Source organism: Manacus vitellinus, unplaced genomic scaffold (genome assembly GCF_001715985.3).
Source record: "Manacus vitellinus isolate BGI_N305 unplaced genomic scaffold, ASM171598v3 scaffold_0_pilon, whole genome shotgun sequence".
Classification (NCBI taxonomy): domain Eukaryota; kingdom Metazoa; phylum Chordata; class Aves; order Passeriformes; family Pipridae; genus Manacus; species Manacus vitellinus.
Genome location: NW_021938789.1, coordinates 24,400,347 through 24,416,552, shown reverse-complemented (window position 1 = coordinate 24,416,552; position 16,206 = coordinate 24,400,347). Strand labels below are relative to the sequence as shown.

The window sequence follows — 16,206 nt, the reverse complement described above, 5'->3', positions numbered from 1 at the left end:
CTGTTCCAGTTATGCCAATCAGTTAAACTGTGAGCATGCAGGAGGTGGGAAAGGGGAGATGGCTCATGGCACACTCTTCCAACTGCTGCACTCAAACTGTTGGGACCATCTGCTTGAGATTAGAGTGATCGAGGATGAAGCATGTAATCAATCCACCTCCCCCCCCCCCCAGTACTGGATTTCAGGATGACCAAGTTGCTATATTTCAGTGATGCGTGCCAACTTGGAGAAATGAAGGAATTATCTATCTAGAATCAACTTGGGGAGGGAGAGGAATAAAGAGACTGTAAATATTTTTATATTTCAAATTAAAGACTTTCAATCTGGACTTCTATGGAAGGAAAGAAGAGAGAGAGCAGAATGATAAAAAAATTAGAAAGGGAACAACTGAAAAATTGCAGAGAGGAAATGGCAGGGCATTCCTTAGATGCCACTTGCTCAAAATTTCACCTCAGAAGGCTGCTGCTTTTCCCATATTATTACCAGGTCACTGATGAGCTCTAAGAGAAATAGCAACAGAGACACCCCACCACCCATACAGCATAGCAGCACATTCTTTTATTTATTTTTGGTTTTGTTTGCATATGATTCAATACCAGTATTTATGGAAGGGTTTTAAAAATGGGATGAGCTTAAACCATATACCACAGGTTATGTCTGAACTGGAAGAGGTGAAAACTGCTTACATAACTGCTCCTGCATTTTTAGAGGCCCCTGAGCAAACAGTCTCCATCCTCTCAGCATCAGAGGTGGAGCCAACACTTTCCTAGGGAAGACTTAGCAAAAAAGAGTGGAAAGTCGGGCAGATTAGAATCTGGCATGGGAGGGACTGGAGAGCTCTCATGAAGCAAAGCTGCTTGTGGGCAGCAATCCTGGCGAGTAACATTACTCCCTTTCTTGCACCACCTCACTTCTATAAAGTTAGGTGGGTTTAAGAACCCTCTCTTCTTTTGAGACAAAATTCTACCTTTTTGACCTTTACAGTATCCAAAAGAGTGCAGCTGTCTGCTCTGCCATCATGGAGTGTTTCACCTATAGAAGACCATAAAGGAATTGGTTCCTTCTCAACCTCTTTCAGTGTTGGTGCTTTCTGAGGTGCTAGAGATTTCACAATTAAACTGGGGAAAGGAAACTTACCTATGAAGTCCAAGATTGCTGGTGAAAGGGTGCTGAGTGACATTTACTGCAACTATGTTGTTAATGAAGGCATAGCAGAGATGTGTTCTGCTGTTCAGGTACACCATAAGTAAAAGTGAAGGAAGTGTGTCAATGACTCCTATGTACATGATGTGCTGAACAAGAAGCATTTATTTATGTGAGCAATACGTTAACAAGTAGCAAAGTTATACACTAAATTTATGTAGAAATATATTTCCCCCACCTCCAGGACACCAGTCAACTGAATCAGGGCAAGACCTCTCCAAATAATTATTAAAACCAGCTATAGCATTCCATGCATTAAAACAAACTTGTTTACTGAACCATTCTGGAGTTTCCTTCACTGGAGATACTCAAGAACCACTATGGCAAACCTGTGCAATGTAGTCTAAGACCCTGCTTAAGCACAGAGGTTGGACCAGAAGACCCCATTCATGGTCCCTTTCAACCTTAACCAATTCTGTGATTCTGTGTTTCATTCATTTACCTTTAGTCTGCTAAAGAACTTTCAGTCTGCAATGTAAACCGGACAATGTTTTTTCTCTCAAGTTGAAGAATTCAATTGCATAGCACCAGCTGTGTCTAATTGCTCAATGAGAGGAGCTCACCAACACTGTGTTCCATTTTCTTAATAAAAATTACTCTCTGTGAAGACTTTGAGCACTCCATCACCAGTCCATCAACTGACACAGAGTATGGTGTGGACCACTTCTGGTGCAGAATTGTTTTGGATTTGTTCTAACCTACAAATTAAAGAAGCTTCTTATGCATGTAGGGAGCTATGATTTATACCACTGTTTACATATATACAAAATAAATTTAACTCTTGTCATTAGGGATTCAGGCCCATCTGAGGATTCTGTAGAACTTGTCCAATTTCCACTAAAGCTTGAAACGCAGTCCTACTACTAGACAAGTCACAGATATCAGGGATATTATTTTCTTTTTAGCAAAAAAGTAGACTAGTAACTGTATAGTAGGTAAAAAGCAGTCCTTAAAAAAAATATACAGAAATTACACAAAAGGCTGTAGTAAAGTGCCTAGCAAGAATATAAAGGACAGGAGAATCAGTGTAAGCAGACAAAATAACATTGCATCCTTGCTCCCCTGACCTCTTCACAAATTCTCCTGTGTGCATTTTAACACTGACAATGCTCAATATGTCATAAAGAGCATTTTCACTTTGTTATAGAAAGTATTAGAGAGCTTAAAGCCAAGAACATAGTCATATCATCAGAAATTACACTTCGGAGCATGATTAGCTCACTTTTGTCCATATCTACACAGACAGGAACCCTCAAAAGCCTGCTGACAGTGCTCTTCATGGAGACAACTCATACCCATCCAGAGAGCAGATATGGCGACAACCCTCTGGCTCAGATCTGCTCAATGTTTACCTCTGAGCTATCATCCTTTCTCTTTCCACTTCTCCTCCCTTCATCAACATCTGTTTCCCATGCCTCCATCAGTTTTCCACTAGGGGGACAGCCTCTGGCTGCATGGAAGCTGCAGATTACTTAGGGCTATTGTGCTTTCCAAGTGTGACTTCTGAGACACGGAGAAGCCAGGCATTTCTTGATCCCTTATCCCTGGTCTTTCTCTACACTGATCCCCAGCCTTACTGAGAGCTCTCAGAGAGACTGACATCTGTATTAGAGAGATCCATTTCCTTGATGTGTTTTGCTGGGGAAGAAATCTTTCGTCTTTACATAAAAATATGGAGCAAGTTACACTGAAGCTGAATTTCAACTCTTTACTCGGTATTTTTAAATGCATGCTCCGTGACAAACCACCCTGTGACTAACTGCGTAAAAAACAAGACTCTACAGATATAGAGAACCTGAAGTGTTAAAAAATATATTCTCCCTCTTCCCCCTTATCCCTTAACAAGTTCACCTTTAAACAAACATAAATACGAGGTAAGCTGACAGAACAATACTGAATAAATAGCTGCAAAAAATCTTTTGGTTGCTAGACCTCTGCAGGCATCATGTAAACTGTATGCTACCTTCATGCTAGTTCAGAAAGTGTTCTACATCAAGGGATCCACATTCTGGCACTTCTGGCAAGAAACAGATGTTTTCAGGCTGGTAAAATATTGAGATTAAAAAAAAAAAAAGTAAAATAAATACATTTTTCCTCACTAGAAAAAAAAAGCCACATTTGTGCTCCACTAGCTATCACTTCAGTTGTAAGCCCAAGAAAGAAAAATTTTAAAGTTACCTGTAGAAGAGTTAATGATAGTATTCTTTGCTTTCAGAATTATGTCACTTAGTCCTGCTGCCAGTTTTCTAAACAAACAACTGGCATCTTTACACTGTGAACCAACCTGCTAAGAGACTCAGGTTTGACAACAGAAGCACTTTTCTCTTTCAACTGAGCTGAGCTTAGTCTGAGAGGTTTTCACTTTTTTTTTTCTTGAATAGTCCTTTTATCTAGCCACCTAGAAAGCGTAACTAAGTTTCTCCTAAAGTTGTTTTCAGAATAACAATTTGCATTTAAATGTAAACACTGATACTATAAATGTAGTGTATACAAAAGGCACAAGACAGTTAGATTTGTGTTGCTGAAACTTCCTTGACTTTGAAAACTGATAATGTGTCTTTTATTACCTGGCCAGTAACCTCTGATGCTAAGAAAGCTGCTAGCTCCTAACTTTATTGAAGGGGATTTCCTACGTGCAGCAGCTTGGCTTTTTGGTATTGCAATCAAAAGTCTGTTGTCCTGTAAATGCAAATATCACAAGTCATTGTGATAAGTCTCCTTGATTGTACATGATATCCATTAAATTATACAGTAAGAAAGGCAGTGTCTTGAAGAAAAAGAAAAAAGAAATCTGACACAAATATCGATAATAAGAAACTAGGAGCTTGAAAGACAGAGGCCCTCAGGAACACAGGTTGGTAAAAAGCCTTTTGAAATAAAGTTCAGTGCCAACATTCACTTCCCAAAGCAGTTAAGAGCTCCAAATGGGACAATAAAATCCCCATTTCATAGCATTATCTTGTGCAGCTCCCATCAAAATCCTCAGCTGGCCAGTTTCATTTATGTACTACCCATCTGAATACAGGCTTTTTATCGCAGCACTGAGCAGTGACCCACTGTAGCATTCAATTAACAAAGAATTTTTTTCCCCTCTATAACTTCTCAAACTATTGGTAGTGCAGATCTGAGGGGAAACGGAGCTTTTGCAATAATGTTTTCAAAAAAAATGTTCCAAAAGTAGACATTTCACTTGGGTCTCCTTATCTTCAAAAACTGCTTATCAAACACTCAAAAGAAAATACAGTCCACCAAGCCACTAAATTATTCATAATCCACACTGGGTGTTCTCCCAATTCATAAGGAATTCATAAGGGCAGTAGTGCAAAAATTTGATTTTAAAGTCAACTACTTACAACAATTTGAATTAAAAGGTGAAACCAAGGCAAGAACATAGACTGATATGTAAGAAGGTCACATTTTTCTTGTGCTGAATATCAAAGTAAAACCAGCCATTTGTAAACTCAGCCTCCTATTTTTTTCATTTCCTAATATTCACTCATCCTTCACCACTCAAACACAGTAATTTTAAGTTGAAAAATTCTTTGTCTGGTTCAGAAGTAGTATGTCTAGTTTTGTATTTCAAGCACTGACACAGAGACAGTTAATCATCTGTTGGTTTGTTTTCTGAGCACATCCATACAGGAGCAGACAGGAACAGCTGACCAACAGGGCTGAATTTGGAAGAATCCATCTTCCTTCCAATGACAGCTTGTTCTTAAACTGGAACAGAACATTAATTACAAAATACATTATTACAATCAAAGAACACTTAAAAATTAAGTTATTGCTACAGGTATCATCAACTTGAAGGGGAAAGTGACCAACAAGCATGAAAATTATGAAGAGGAACACTGTAAGACTGTTCACAGTTGTGTTACTCATGTTATGTTATTAATCTACTTCAGGATGACAGTGATTAAGTACTGACTACACAGCAAGCAGGCCACCAGTTTATAAAGTGAAGTGAGCTATTTTTACAGTATTTCCAGGTAACAGCATCATTAAAGAACAATTCTCTATTACATTACCGTAAACCACATCTGGCATTCTCAGTAATTAGTCCTCTAATGAACTATGAAGGATTGATTATAGAACACAGGTTATTGAACAAATCCTTAGTTGGGACAGAAATTCTAACTCTAACACACTGGCAGGGGCTGTGGGCTGTATTTTTCATGTCAAAGATGAAATTACTTGGTTTTTTGTGGTGACTTCAGCAGCTCTATTCTGTTCACTCCCTAGGAACAAATATAACTCAAATGCTGACAATAAAGCAATGAAGTTAAACGCAAAGTAGTTAAAAAAATTTGTTATATAAGGGCTCTTATTCCAGCAACTGTAAGTCATATATATATACAAATTGGCTTTTTTATTACTTTTCCATTAAAGTCTTTTAAGTGCCAAATAGAACCAAACCATGCCAAAGAATTATCAGTCCTTAAGATATTACCCTTCTGAAATGTGCAGGAGCCCCTTTATGTGGTTTTACACTTACTCTTTGGAACATAACCTCCTCCAAAAGTGGTACCTCTTTTAAAAGCCTCATTTCATAATGGATGCTCACAAAAAGAAAAAACAAAAAAGCTCCAAACAAACAAACAAAGCCCACAAACCCCAGGAGTGAGTTAATCAGACTGCAAACATATATCTAATGATTACTTTCTCAGACTGGACTAAAAGAAAAAAAAACAATTAAAAAAGAGATGAGTTGTTTATCAAGCTGAACAGCAGGGAAAACCCCCCCACTATTAACATCTCCAGAACAGTCACAGACCATGTCCGATATTCAGAATAATCTGAATGACTGAGTTCCAATAAAATGTACAACTCTTCAAAGAAAGATTAAAGTTTAAAAGCTATAACTTAAGTAAATAAAAGTGTTAGGACTTTAGAAAGTAGAACTCCAACCCAATAAAACTAGTTGCAATTAATGGTATTTCTGTAACATAATCCAAAAATCTGTTTCTTTAAAGTCTGTCTCCAATGTTTTACTCTTGATCAGTGATGACACGTAAGACATCAAACTAACTGAAGTTGAGTAATTTATTCTTTCCCAGTAGCTGCTCTTTTGTTAAAAAAAAAGATGGATTAAACAAGGCAGAAATACAGCATTTTCCATTTTGAACAAAGGTTTAGAAATTAGGTTTTTATATTCTATTCAAATAATATACACAAAGCAGTCAAAATTGCAGACACCGTCTTAAATTTCCTTCGCTCGTCTCTTTAACTTTGCTCATCTGACACCCACATTTTCAACACTTCTAACACTTCACATCATCATCAAGTTTGCAGATGTACCTATATCTGGAACTGTGTCTTCATCACTGAACACAAAAGCAGAATGTAAGGGTCAAGAATTTTTTTAGTTTCTCTTATGAATCAAACTGAACTTTCTGGTACAAGCTATGGTATGTGCCATATATTGCCATATATGCAATACCATCTATTGGTATGTGCACACCTACCATTTTTATAATCTGCTTTGACAGTGCAATACCATTTCTGATGGATCTAGTAACAATCACTGCAGTTCCCTGATGGCTTTCTATGCCTTCCACTTTCTCCATGAGGTACCATGACAGCATGTCCAGGAGTCATGTCGCACACAAATGCAGCATATCCACTCAAGACACTTTTTCAGGATGACTGGAAAGGTTACTTCCAACAGTAGAGACAGAACTGACCTTGCTGTCATACCAACTATTGCTCCATACCAACTATTTGGTATACAGAAACTCTTAGGGTTAGGGTCAAATTTTTTATACAGTTTTAAATACAAAATAGTTTAATTCCAGAAGCTTTGGTGGACTTAGCAATATTCAAATACCAAACTGAATATGATGATTGATTGTGTTCATTCCCCAAAACCCAATTATTAAGGTCTCCTTATGTACCCAACAGAATCTACTAGCTGCTTCTCAAACCTGCTTTCTGGGAACTCTATGTTGCAAGATATCAATGCAAGAAATCAAAAAAATCTCAGCTGTTTTTGACAATTGCTGATTAAATGTTCAGGAAGTCATACAAACACTTTTTGTCTTCAGTAGGCAGCACGTTTTTACTATCAGAAAGGATCCAGCTCAGTACCTGACACAGAACAAGACATGAATAGCTTATACATTAGATTAAATCCTTTTTCCTTCCTCATTTGATAGACCTTTACCTGCATTACCATACCAAGCTGTGATCTTGGCATTCATTGTTAAGAACTAACTTAATTTTCAAACTCAGCTTTACAAATATGGGCTGAAAAGTTTGAATAGTCACAATTTCATTGTCTTTCTAAAGAAAGGGAATAATAATATATTGGAACATTACCTAAAACTAATAGGTATAAAGATTGAACTATTTTGCAAATATGATACATCAAGAAATAGGAGGTGTAGTTTAAAACTATGAATTCATGTGCTACTACTCATGGTAAAAAAAATAACTGAAGAAAAGAAAACATATAGGAATTGTTTTAGTAATTTTCTTTTGTGCGTTCCTCAAGTGACAAGGAATCATGGAATAACATATTAAGTACAGAGAATATTAACATACCTTTTCCTTACATATTCAGATGCTTCTTTTAAGAGAAATTAGGTTTCATTTTCCATGGTTAATGCAGGATTGTTCATACCTTTAAAGACAAAGAATGGTACTTCCACAAGAAAAGGTCTCATGTCTACTTCAGCAAATAATACAACCTTTAATTAACAATCATTTTAATGCCACTACACTATTACCAAGTCTATTCTTGTCCTGTGTCTATCACACAGCTTTTCACTAGTTGTAACTAGGTGTTATCATACTCTTTTATAAGCAATTTCTTGTCAAAAGTACTATCAGGCTTAGCTTAAAAGATAATTAGCACCTGCTGGTGTCAGTGTCCTCAGTACCTCAGGCAGGTTTAACTAGGAAGGGCACAGCAGCTTTGACACATGGAACTTCCTATAAGCATGCATTTAGAAGAAGCTTCATGAATTTTGGTTCATGAATACAAATCGAGTGACCTTCCAAAACTAGTTTATACAACACGAATCATTGCAGCATAAATCAGTTCCTTACCAACTTTGCCCTTTTCAGCCTTTACACTAGTTTCTGACCAAGAAGGTGTATCCGTAAGTAGGTGGCTCTGGGAATCACGCAGTGGCTTTGCAGGAAACAGATGGTTCTCACTGTAGTGCCAATAAAAAGAGCATTAGTGAACTGCAGTAATTTTTCATTATCTTACCACACATTACAAACACTTCGTCATATGCAGTACTTTTCCTACCTTACCTTGCTGCTTTTCTGATGAATCACTACTCTTTTATCATTACACATATTACAGTGCAGTTGTCACAGATGCAAGTGCAATCTAAAAAGCAACTCCCTAGCACAGAACAGGGAAACATTCTGATTTTTAACTTGACAGCTATTATATATTAATACATGTATGTACTTCAGCTCCAAAGGCACTCTTACCTATAATCTTTCCCACTACAACAAGCTTGACATGATAAATAGTGGAGAGAACATCTCAAAAATCTCTTGCCTAACATAAGCTATGGAATGCTGGGGTAAGATAAAACCTCAGTAAGCAGCTAGCTGAAATATAATATATTTCTACTATGAATAAAAGATTGTCAATATGATTCCATTATAATTTCTTAGCCACGTATTCAAATTTACTATACTTTTCACACTTTTCATTACATAAATGTTGCAAAAAAGATATGAAATACTAAGCTATTATATTTATTTAAAAGAGCATCTGCATACTTTTCACACTTTAAAGATGTCATGTTCATTAAGTTTAAGAATTAATAAAATATGTTCTATTATCAGCAGAAACAACACTTAATATTTAGCTTCCTGTGCTTTGGCACAAGTGCCATAAGGGATTCCCTCATGTGAAGCAGCTTTCACCAGACACGAAAAAGCAGGCCTCCCCCAAAAGCTGTGCAAGGTAATGGATTTGTATCATAGGCAGACCAACTAATCAGCTCACATGTATGCAGAACAGAATGCAGTTGATACTGAATGTCAGGGAGGGGTGGAAAACTCAGGTCCTGGGATTCCACTGAACCAAGACAAAGTACATCGGGGGAAAAAAACCCCACCCCATCTCACTTCCATAATGTAAAAATAAATCTGAGAATTAGCTGGTTTGCTTAGCTGTTTAAAATCTGACTTGGATTTACTAACAGGGTACATAAAAGTGGTAAGCAAATGAAGAGTATCTTATACATGGTTCTGTTTATGTGCGCACAAGGAAAAAAAAATCAACTATTTAGAATGCGTAACAAAAAGCAGATTACTTTTTGGATGTTGAATTAAGACCACCAGGTGTGGAAGCTTGCTCAGGATCCTGATTAACAAGGCAAGTTGGGAAGGAGCAACCATCCCCTAAACTGAAAAATTCAGAATTAGTGTCATACATACAAAAATCCAACAACTTTGAAGAACTTTTTTATTAAAGTATTACTGCATCTTATTTCAAAAACTAACCACCCCCAAATCCTCTGGATCCTGATTATTCAACAGTTTCAAGAAATGAAGCATTAAGAACAGCATACCTTGAAAACACAGGCAGCAACCAGTATTTCTTCTCATCACCAAACACCTGCCTTAGGTTTTTGCTGAAGCCCAAGCTAAAGCCATTCTTGTCTGTTCTATGACGAAATATGGGAGCTCTGAATACCTCTTAAAAGAAAATGATTAATTAGATTTCTTCACAAGTTACAATGTTTACGTTTCACACCAGTATATAGGCAATTGCACCAATGAGGAAAGGCTGTACTGCCCAAACGACTGAGAAAGCTGAAGTCAGTCCTGCACACTCGCTGTGCGTGCAGAGGAATGAATTCCAATGGCTCAGGAAGGGTGGAAGTCTCCTTCACTCTCCTCCCTAATCAAGGCAAGGGAGAGTGAGGAACTCACTTTTTAAGAAGGCATGATAGGTTTATATGAAGATTGCAGCATGTGACTGTACCACAGAGAGTGTTCAAGAAAGAAAAACCTAAACAAAGGGTTTAAGACAGAAAGAGCAATGGAAAAGCAGAAAAGCTTAACCTACTTTAGTAGTAAGACTAGCCTTTCACACCCTGGGGTATGAAAATATTGTGTGTTTTTACAGCTGCATAAAGAAACGACTTTGCTCACAGACCCAGATTATTTCCCATGGAAATGCAAACTAAATTTCTGGAGAAGAGAGCTAAATATAGCTTTAAGTGTTGCAAAGTGCCTGAAGCACAAAATTCATTCACTTTCCACTAAGTAACTGATAGCCATTTAATCCCTTAATTGGCTATATATAGTAGGCAAACTACATACTGATGACCTGACAGTACAGCTCCCAGAAACCATGTCAGAATCCTGCTGAGACTGTCCTTCTGCAGTAAAACCTTAGCTATGAACTGCTGGAAATGACCCTCCACATGCAGTATGCATTAGTTACCATGGGTTTTAAAGAAGGGGGAAGGGAAAACTGGGACACCCTTTCAGATGCCCATGTTAAGCCAGGAAAACACCTCCTAGGATGATTTAATCACAGTCACACTTAAAGTTATCATGGCTTCATTACCAAATTATTGCATGTTGAGGGTTTCACATATTGAGCAATTTCCCAAAGTAAAGTAGGAAGAAGAGACAAACAGATCCCTTTGAGTAGCCTAAGCATGCACAAACCATGTTATATTAGTTTTGAAAATGAAAAGTTGAATTCAAAGTGTAATGTATAATGGTTACCTCTGAACAATTTTTTTTGCACTAAAATTGTAAGACCAGTTTATAAATAGAATACTTAATTACTGCCATTCATTTAAGCATCTTTAATAAAACTTTTCTCCTTATAACTAGACTGAACAATTTTTTTCCAATACTAATTTCTAAGTCAATGATTTGTCAGAATATTGGAGAAACCCACAAACACTAGAGAAATCTTGACGTAAACAAGTTGTCTTCCATTGATATAGATATCTATTCTCAAAGTTTTTCATTAGTCACCTACATATTAGTAAATCCAAAGAGAACTGGAAAAAACAGATCAATTCACTGGCTTACTCTAATTCAGCTTGTATCAACAGAAAAGCATTTAAAGACTTAGAACTTTAATGGCTATATTGCAAATTGGCATTATTACAGTCCAGGATATAGCACTGAACAGGCACTCAAATCTTCTGCACCTTCTTTTATTTATTAAGATTTGTAATCAGAAACACATGTATTTAAGTGGAGGAAAATCCTGGTTTAAGGCTGATATTCAGTGCAGTTATATATACTGCCATATGGTAGAGGAACAGGCCATCTTCTTTGAGGTTTTAAAAATTAATTCATAACACAGAGCCCTTTCTATGTATCTATAATTATGTGGCAGACAGCTCTCACAACTGTGAAACTGCCTTTAGGATCTCCATTGTTCACTTACTACTAAATAGAGAAGCACTGCCTGTTCTTCTTTAACAGGTCATTCTCTGACAGAACTTTGGTTCTGCAGGGGGTAAGGGTGGGCATGAAGTGCTGGAGCCACTGCCCTTACTGAGACACCATATCAGAGGACTATGACCTTTGGGCTGAGAATGCCAAACAACAACCACATGAGCATGCAGTACTGCATCTAACATTTATTAGAAAATCATCTCAATTTTATTTTCAGTTTTTTAGTTTATTCAGTTTCTGTCAACAAGCTGTGGATGGAAAGTCACTAGTGAGAGGAAAGTTTGTTAATAACTCAGCCCTTTCGGACAAGAAGGAAAGAGAATTTCCAGGGAGCAGCAGAACTGGGGAGTCAGGACTGGACAGTGCCAGATCTGGGCAATTTTAACCAGGGTCCAAGGAACCTGTGTAGAATTGTCCACTTTTTCCATTACACCCATACATATAATATACATTTATTAATTATTTTTTGCTGTCAAACACAGAAGCATTAAATCTACTTACCTAATGTGGATTTATTCTTGCTGACAAGCCAACAGTGATACCCAAAGAGAGAAGACAAACTGACAGAAAACATAGCTGCAGCAAAGAATAAAAACATGATGTGGAACTTGGCTTGAGTATCAGGAAGGCCATTCTAAGAATAAAAAAAATGATGCCATTAGAACTGGGGAAATAGCTGTTTAATTTGATTATTAATAATCCTCTATTCAGCAAAATCAAATTGAGCACAGAGACAAATGTACCACACAAGAATATGAATAAATGAATTATACACCTCCAGTGTACAGACAGCCATGCAACTAGGTTGATGACAGCACCTAAGTTAAAGAAACCGGCCCTTTCTTGAGAAACTATAAATACTGAGAGCAAGAATCTGAAATTTGGATCTAACTTTGAAGTGTTTTTTAGTGAAGCATAATTTGTCTTGACAAAAATTGTGTTGTTTTATTAGCCTTTTCAAAATACTTATAGCATAAATCAACTTCAAAATAATTAAGAAATGAGTGAAATTTCATGACCTGTGATAAGAGAAAAAAAATGAGGGCTGTGGTTATTAGATCTTTTGTACTTTTGTACATGATATTAGGAGATACTAGATTACAATGTAATGCCTTGGAATCACAGAATGCCTTGGCTTGGAAGGGAAAAATGCCAGCAAAACCTCGACTCCGGACATGAGGAGAGCAGACTTCAGGCTGCTCAGGAAATTAGTTAGTAAGGTACTCTGGGAAAATGTTTTTGCAGATGCTGGGGTCCATCAGTGCTGGTCACTTTTTAAATACCACCTCCTAAGGGCACAGGAGCAGGCAATTTCCAAATGCTGGAAGTCAAGCAGGCAAGGCAGAAGGCTGGCTTGGCTGAACAGGGATCTTCTCTCAGAGACGAGGTAAAAAAGGAAGGTGTCTGCCCAGTGGAAACAAGGTCAAGTAAAATGGGAAGAATTCAGAGATGCTGCTTGCCGCTGCAGGGAGAAAATGTGTGCGACCAAAGCTGAGTTGGAGTTGAAGCTGCCAGAAATGTGGGTGACAATAAAAAGAGATTTTTCAAATACATTAATGGCAATAGACAGTATAGAAATATCATCAGCCTCTTACAGGATGGGGATGATCACCTCACAAACAGGGACAGAGACAAGGCAGGGGTGTTTAATACTTTCTTTGCCTCTGTCTTCAACTCAGATGACGGACCAAGGGGGTCTCAGTGCCCTGAGCTGGAGGACCATGACTGTGAGAATGATCAACTCCCAGTTGACCCTGAAATTGTGCGGGATCTGCTGCTACAGCTGGATCTCTACAAATCTGTGGGGCCTGATGGGATTCATCCCAGAATCCTCAAAGAGCTGGCTGATGTCATCACAAAACCTCTCTTGATTTTTTGAGTGGTCTTGGGAATCTGGAGAGGTCCCAGCCAACTGGAAGCTTGGGCAAACCTTGTCCTGATTTTCAAGAAGGGCAAGAAGGAGGATCCTGGAAACTACAGGCCTCTCAGTCTTGCTTCCGTGCCTGGTAAAGTTATGGAGAAGATTATTCTGGGAGGTATTGAAAAACACCTGAAAGACAATGCAGTCATTGGTCACAGCCAGCACAACTTCATGAGGGGAAAGTCCTGTTTATCAAACCTTATTTCCTTCAATGATAAGGTAACCCACCTAGTTGATCAAGGGAAGCCAGTTGATGTCATCTTTTTGGATTTCACTGAAGCTTTTGATACTGTATCTCACAGGATCCTTCTGGACAAAATGTCCAACACAGCTGGATAAACACATCATGCAGTGGGTGAGCAATTGGCTCACAGGTCGAACACAGAGGGTGATAGTGAATGGGGTAACATCAGACTTGTGACCTGTCACTAGTGGAGTTCCACAGGGCTCCATTTTAGGCCCTGTGTTCTTCAACATCTTCATAAATGACTTGGATGCACGACTGGAAGGGATACTAAGCAAGTTTGCAGATGATACAAAACTGGGAGGAGCTGCTGACTCCTTTGAAGACAGGGAGGCCCTGCAGAGAGACCTCGACAAATTAGAGGGCTGGGCAATCACCAACCATATGAAGCTCAGCAAGGCAAAGTGTTAGATTCTGAACATGGGATGGGGTAACCCTGTATGTACATACAGACTGGGGAATGAGATGCTGGAAATCAGTGCCACAGAAAGGGACCTGGGGGTCCCAGTCGATGTCAAGTTGAATATAAGTCAGCAGTGCCCTGGCAGCCAGGAGGGCCAACCGTGTCCTGGGGGGCATCAGGCAAAGCATCACCAGCCAGTTGAGGGAGGGGATTGTCCTGCTCTGCTCTGCACTGGGGTGGCCTCACCTTGAATATTGTGTGCACTTTTGGGCACCACAATATAGGAAAGATATTAAGCTCTTAGAGAGTGTCCAAAGGAGGGCAACTAAGATGGTGAAGGGCTTTGAGGAGAAGCTATATGAGGAGCAGCTGAGGGCACTTGGTCTGTTCAGCCTGGAAAAGAGGAGACTGAGGGGAGACCTCATTGCAGTTTAGAACTTTCTCGTGAGGGGAAGAGGAGGAGCAGACACTGATCTCTTCTCTGTGGTGAGCAGTGACAGGACCCGATGGAATGGTCTGAAATTGTGTCAGGGAAGGTTTAGGTTGGATATTAGAAAAAGGTTCTTCACCCAGAGGGTGGCTGGGTACTGGAACAGGCTCCCCAGGGAAGTGGTCACATCACCAAGTCTGACAGAGTTCAAAAAGCATTTGGATGGTAGTCTCAGACACATGGTGTGACTCCTGGGGATGGTCCCATGCAGGGCTAAGGGTTGGACTCAATGATCCTTATAGGTCCCTTCAAACTCAGCGTATTCTGTGATTCTGTGATCTAGTTCCAAGCCCCCTGCCATGGATAGGGACAGCTTCCACTAGAGCACGTTGCTCCAAGCCCCATCTGACCTGGCCTTGAACACTTCCAGAAATGGGGCATCCACAATTTCTCTAGGCAAACTCACCATCCTCACAGTAAAGATTTTTTTCCTAATATCTAATCTTAATCTGCCCTCTTTCAGCTTAAAACCATTACCCCTTGTCCTAACACTACATGCCCTTGTAAGAAAGTCCCCCTCCAGCTTCTTTGTAGCCCCCCCTTAGAATCTTATACTTCTGGCACAAGCAGTAACTTCATACACTTCAAGACAGTATGTAGATTGGGGTACTTACTGTCCAAAACTTGATAAAGTACTGCAAATCTGTTGCAGCAATGAAAAGGCAATACACTAGTGAGTAAGCCAAGAAGAGAAGAAAAAATTTGTAATTGGAGAATCCTACACAGTTGTTCACCCTGATTAAAAAAAAAAAGTAGAAGTAAAAATGGAATGTCATGAAAGTTATTTTCTTTTGCTTTCATGCAATTTAAATTCTTTACTCTAAAAAAAGTTAACATCAGCATGTAAACCAAGTTTTGCATCCTATCTCTGCTGCCCCAAGCTACTGAAATGGATTAAGTTTCAATTCTCAAATTAATGTAGTAATTCTAACCCAAAGCAAAATAACACCACCACCAGAAAAAGTCCAAAGAACTTTACCAGGTAACACTGCTTGCAACAGCTTACTGAATTAAATTTCCTCTTATCATATGAAATCTGTTCCCAGCACATCTGATGTAAATGTGATTGCAGTTAGAGCTACTTTTTTAGTTTGCAGGTAAGTATCCATGTTATACCATTAGGCATACTGCATGTCAGCTGGGACAGTAACAAGCCAAGAATTTGAATCTCGACTGAGTTTTGTGAGAATAAAAGCAGTCTCACTTAATCCACATCCTCCTTCATTCATTACACTACATATTAAAACTTCTTAGTATTATTCTCAAACTTAGGAGCATTCATAGGCAATTCCTAAAAATATTTACATTTACATAAAAAAATGAGAGAAATACTAGTCTTAAATAGACAGAAAACATTTCATATCAGTGACAACATGACAGGAAATAAAAGACATTAGAAATATGCAAATACACATCCAAATGTTAAAATAAATCTCATTTTATCATTTTTGCTTATGGGATCTAAGTTCACCTGTCTCCCATTTGTGAAGATTTTATAAACAATAATGAGCAACTAGTATACACTATAATGATGAGTTTAC

The 16,206-nt window shown here is 38.4% G+C and overlaps 1 protein-coding gene across 2 annotated transcripts in view; it reads right to left on the bottom strand.

The window, feature by feature from the left end:
• Window positions 1–1,296: 1,296 nt before the first annotated feature.
• Window positions 1,297–16,206, bottom strand: part of ZDHHC2 (zinc finger DHHC-type containing 2) — a 36,124-nt gene continuing 21,214 nt past the window's right edge. The window contains exons 7-13 of one of the 2 annotated variants that reach the window (XM_018069649.3): window positions 15,280–15,400; window positions 12,109–12,241; window positions 9,747–9,873; window positions 9,489–9,581; window positions 8,254–8,363; window positions 7,747–7,825; window positions 1,297–4,923 (exon numbers count right to left, since the gene is read on the bottom strand). In XM_018069649.3, coding sequence (XP_017925138.2) covers window positions 7,785–7,825; window positions 8,254–8,363; window positions 9,489–9,581; window positions 9,747–9,873; window positions 12,109–12,241; window positions 15,280–15,400 — 625 coding nt within the window. In that variant the 3' untranslated portion in view covers window positions 1,297–4,923; window positions 7,747–7,784. The remainder of the gene's footprint in view (window positions 4,924–7,746; window positions 7,826–8,253; window positions 8,364–9,488; window positions 9,582–9,746; window positions 9,874–12,108; window positions 12,242–15,279; window positions 15,401–16,206) is intronic. The other variant, XM_025894753.1, reaches the window with a different exon arrangement.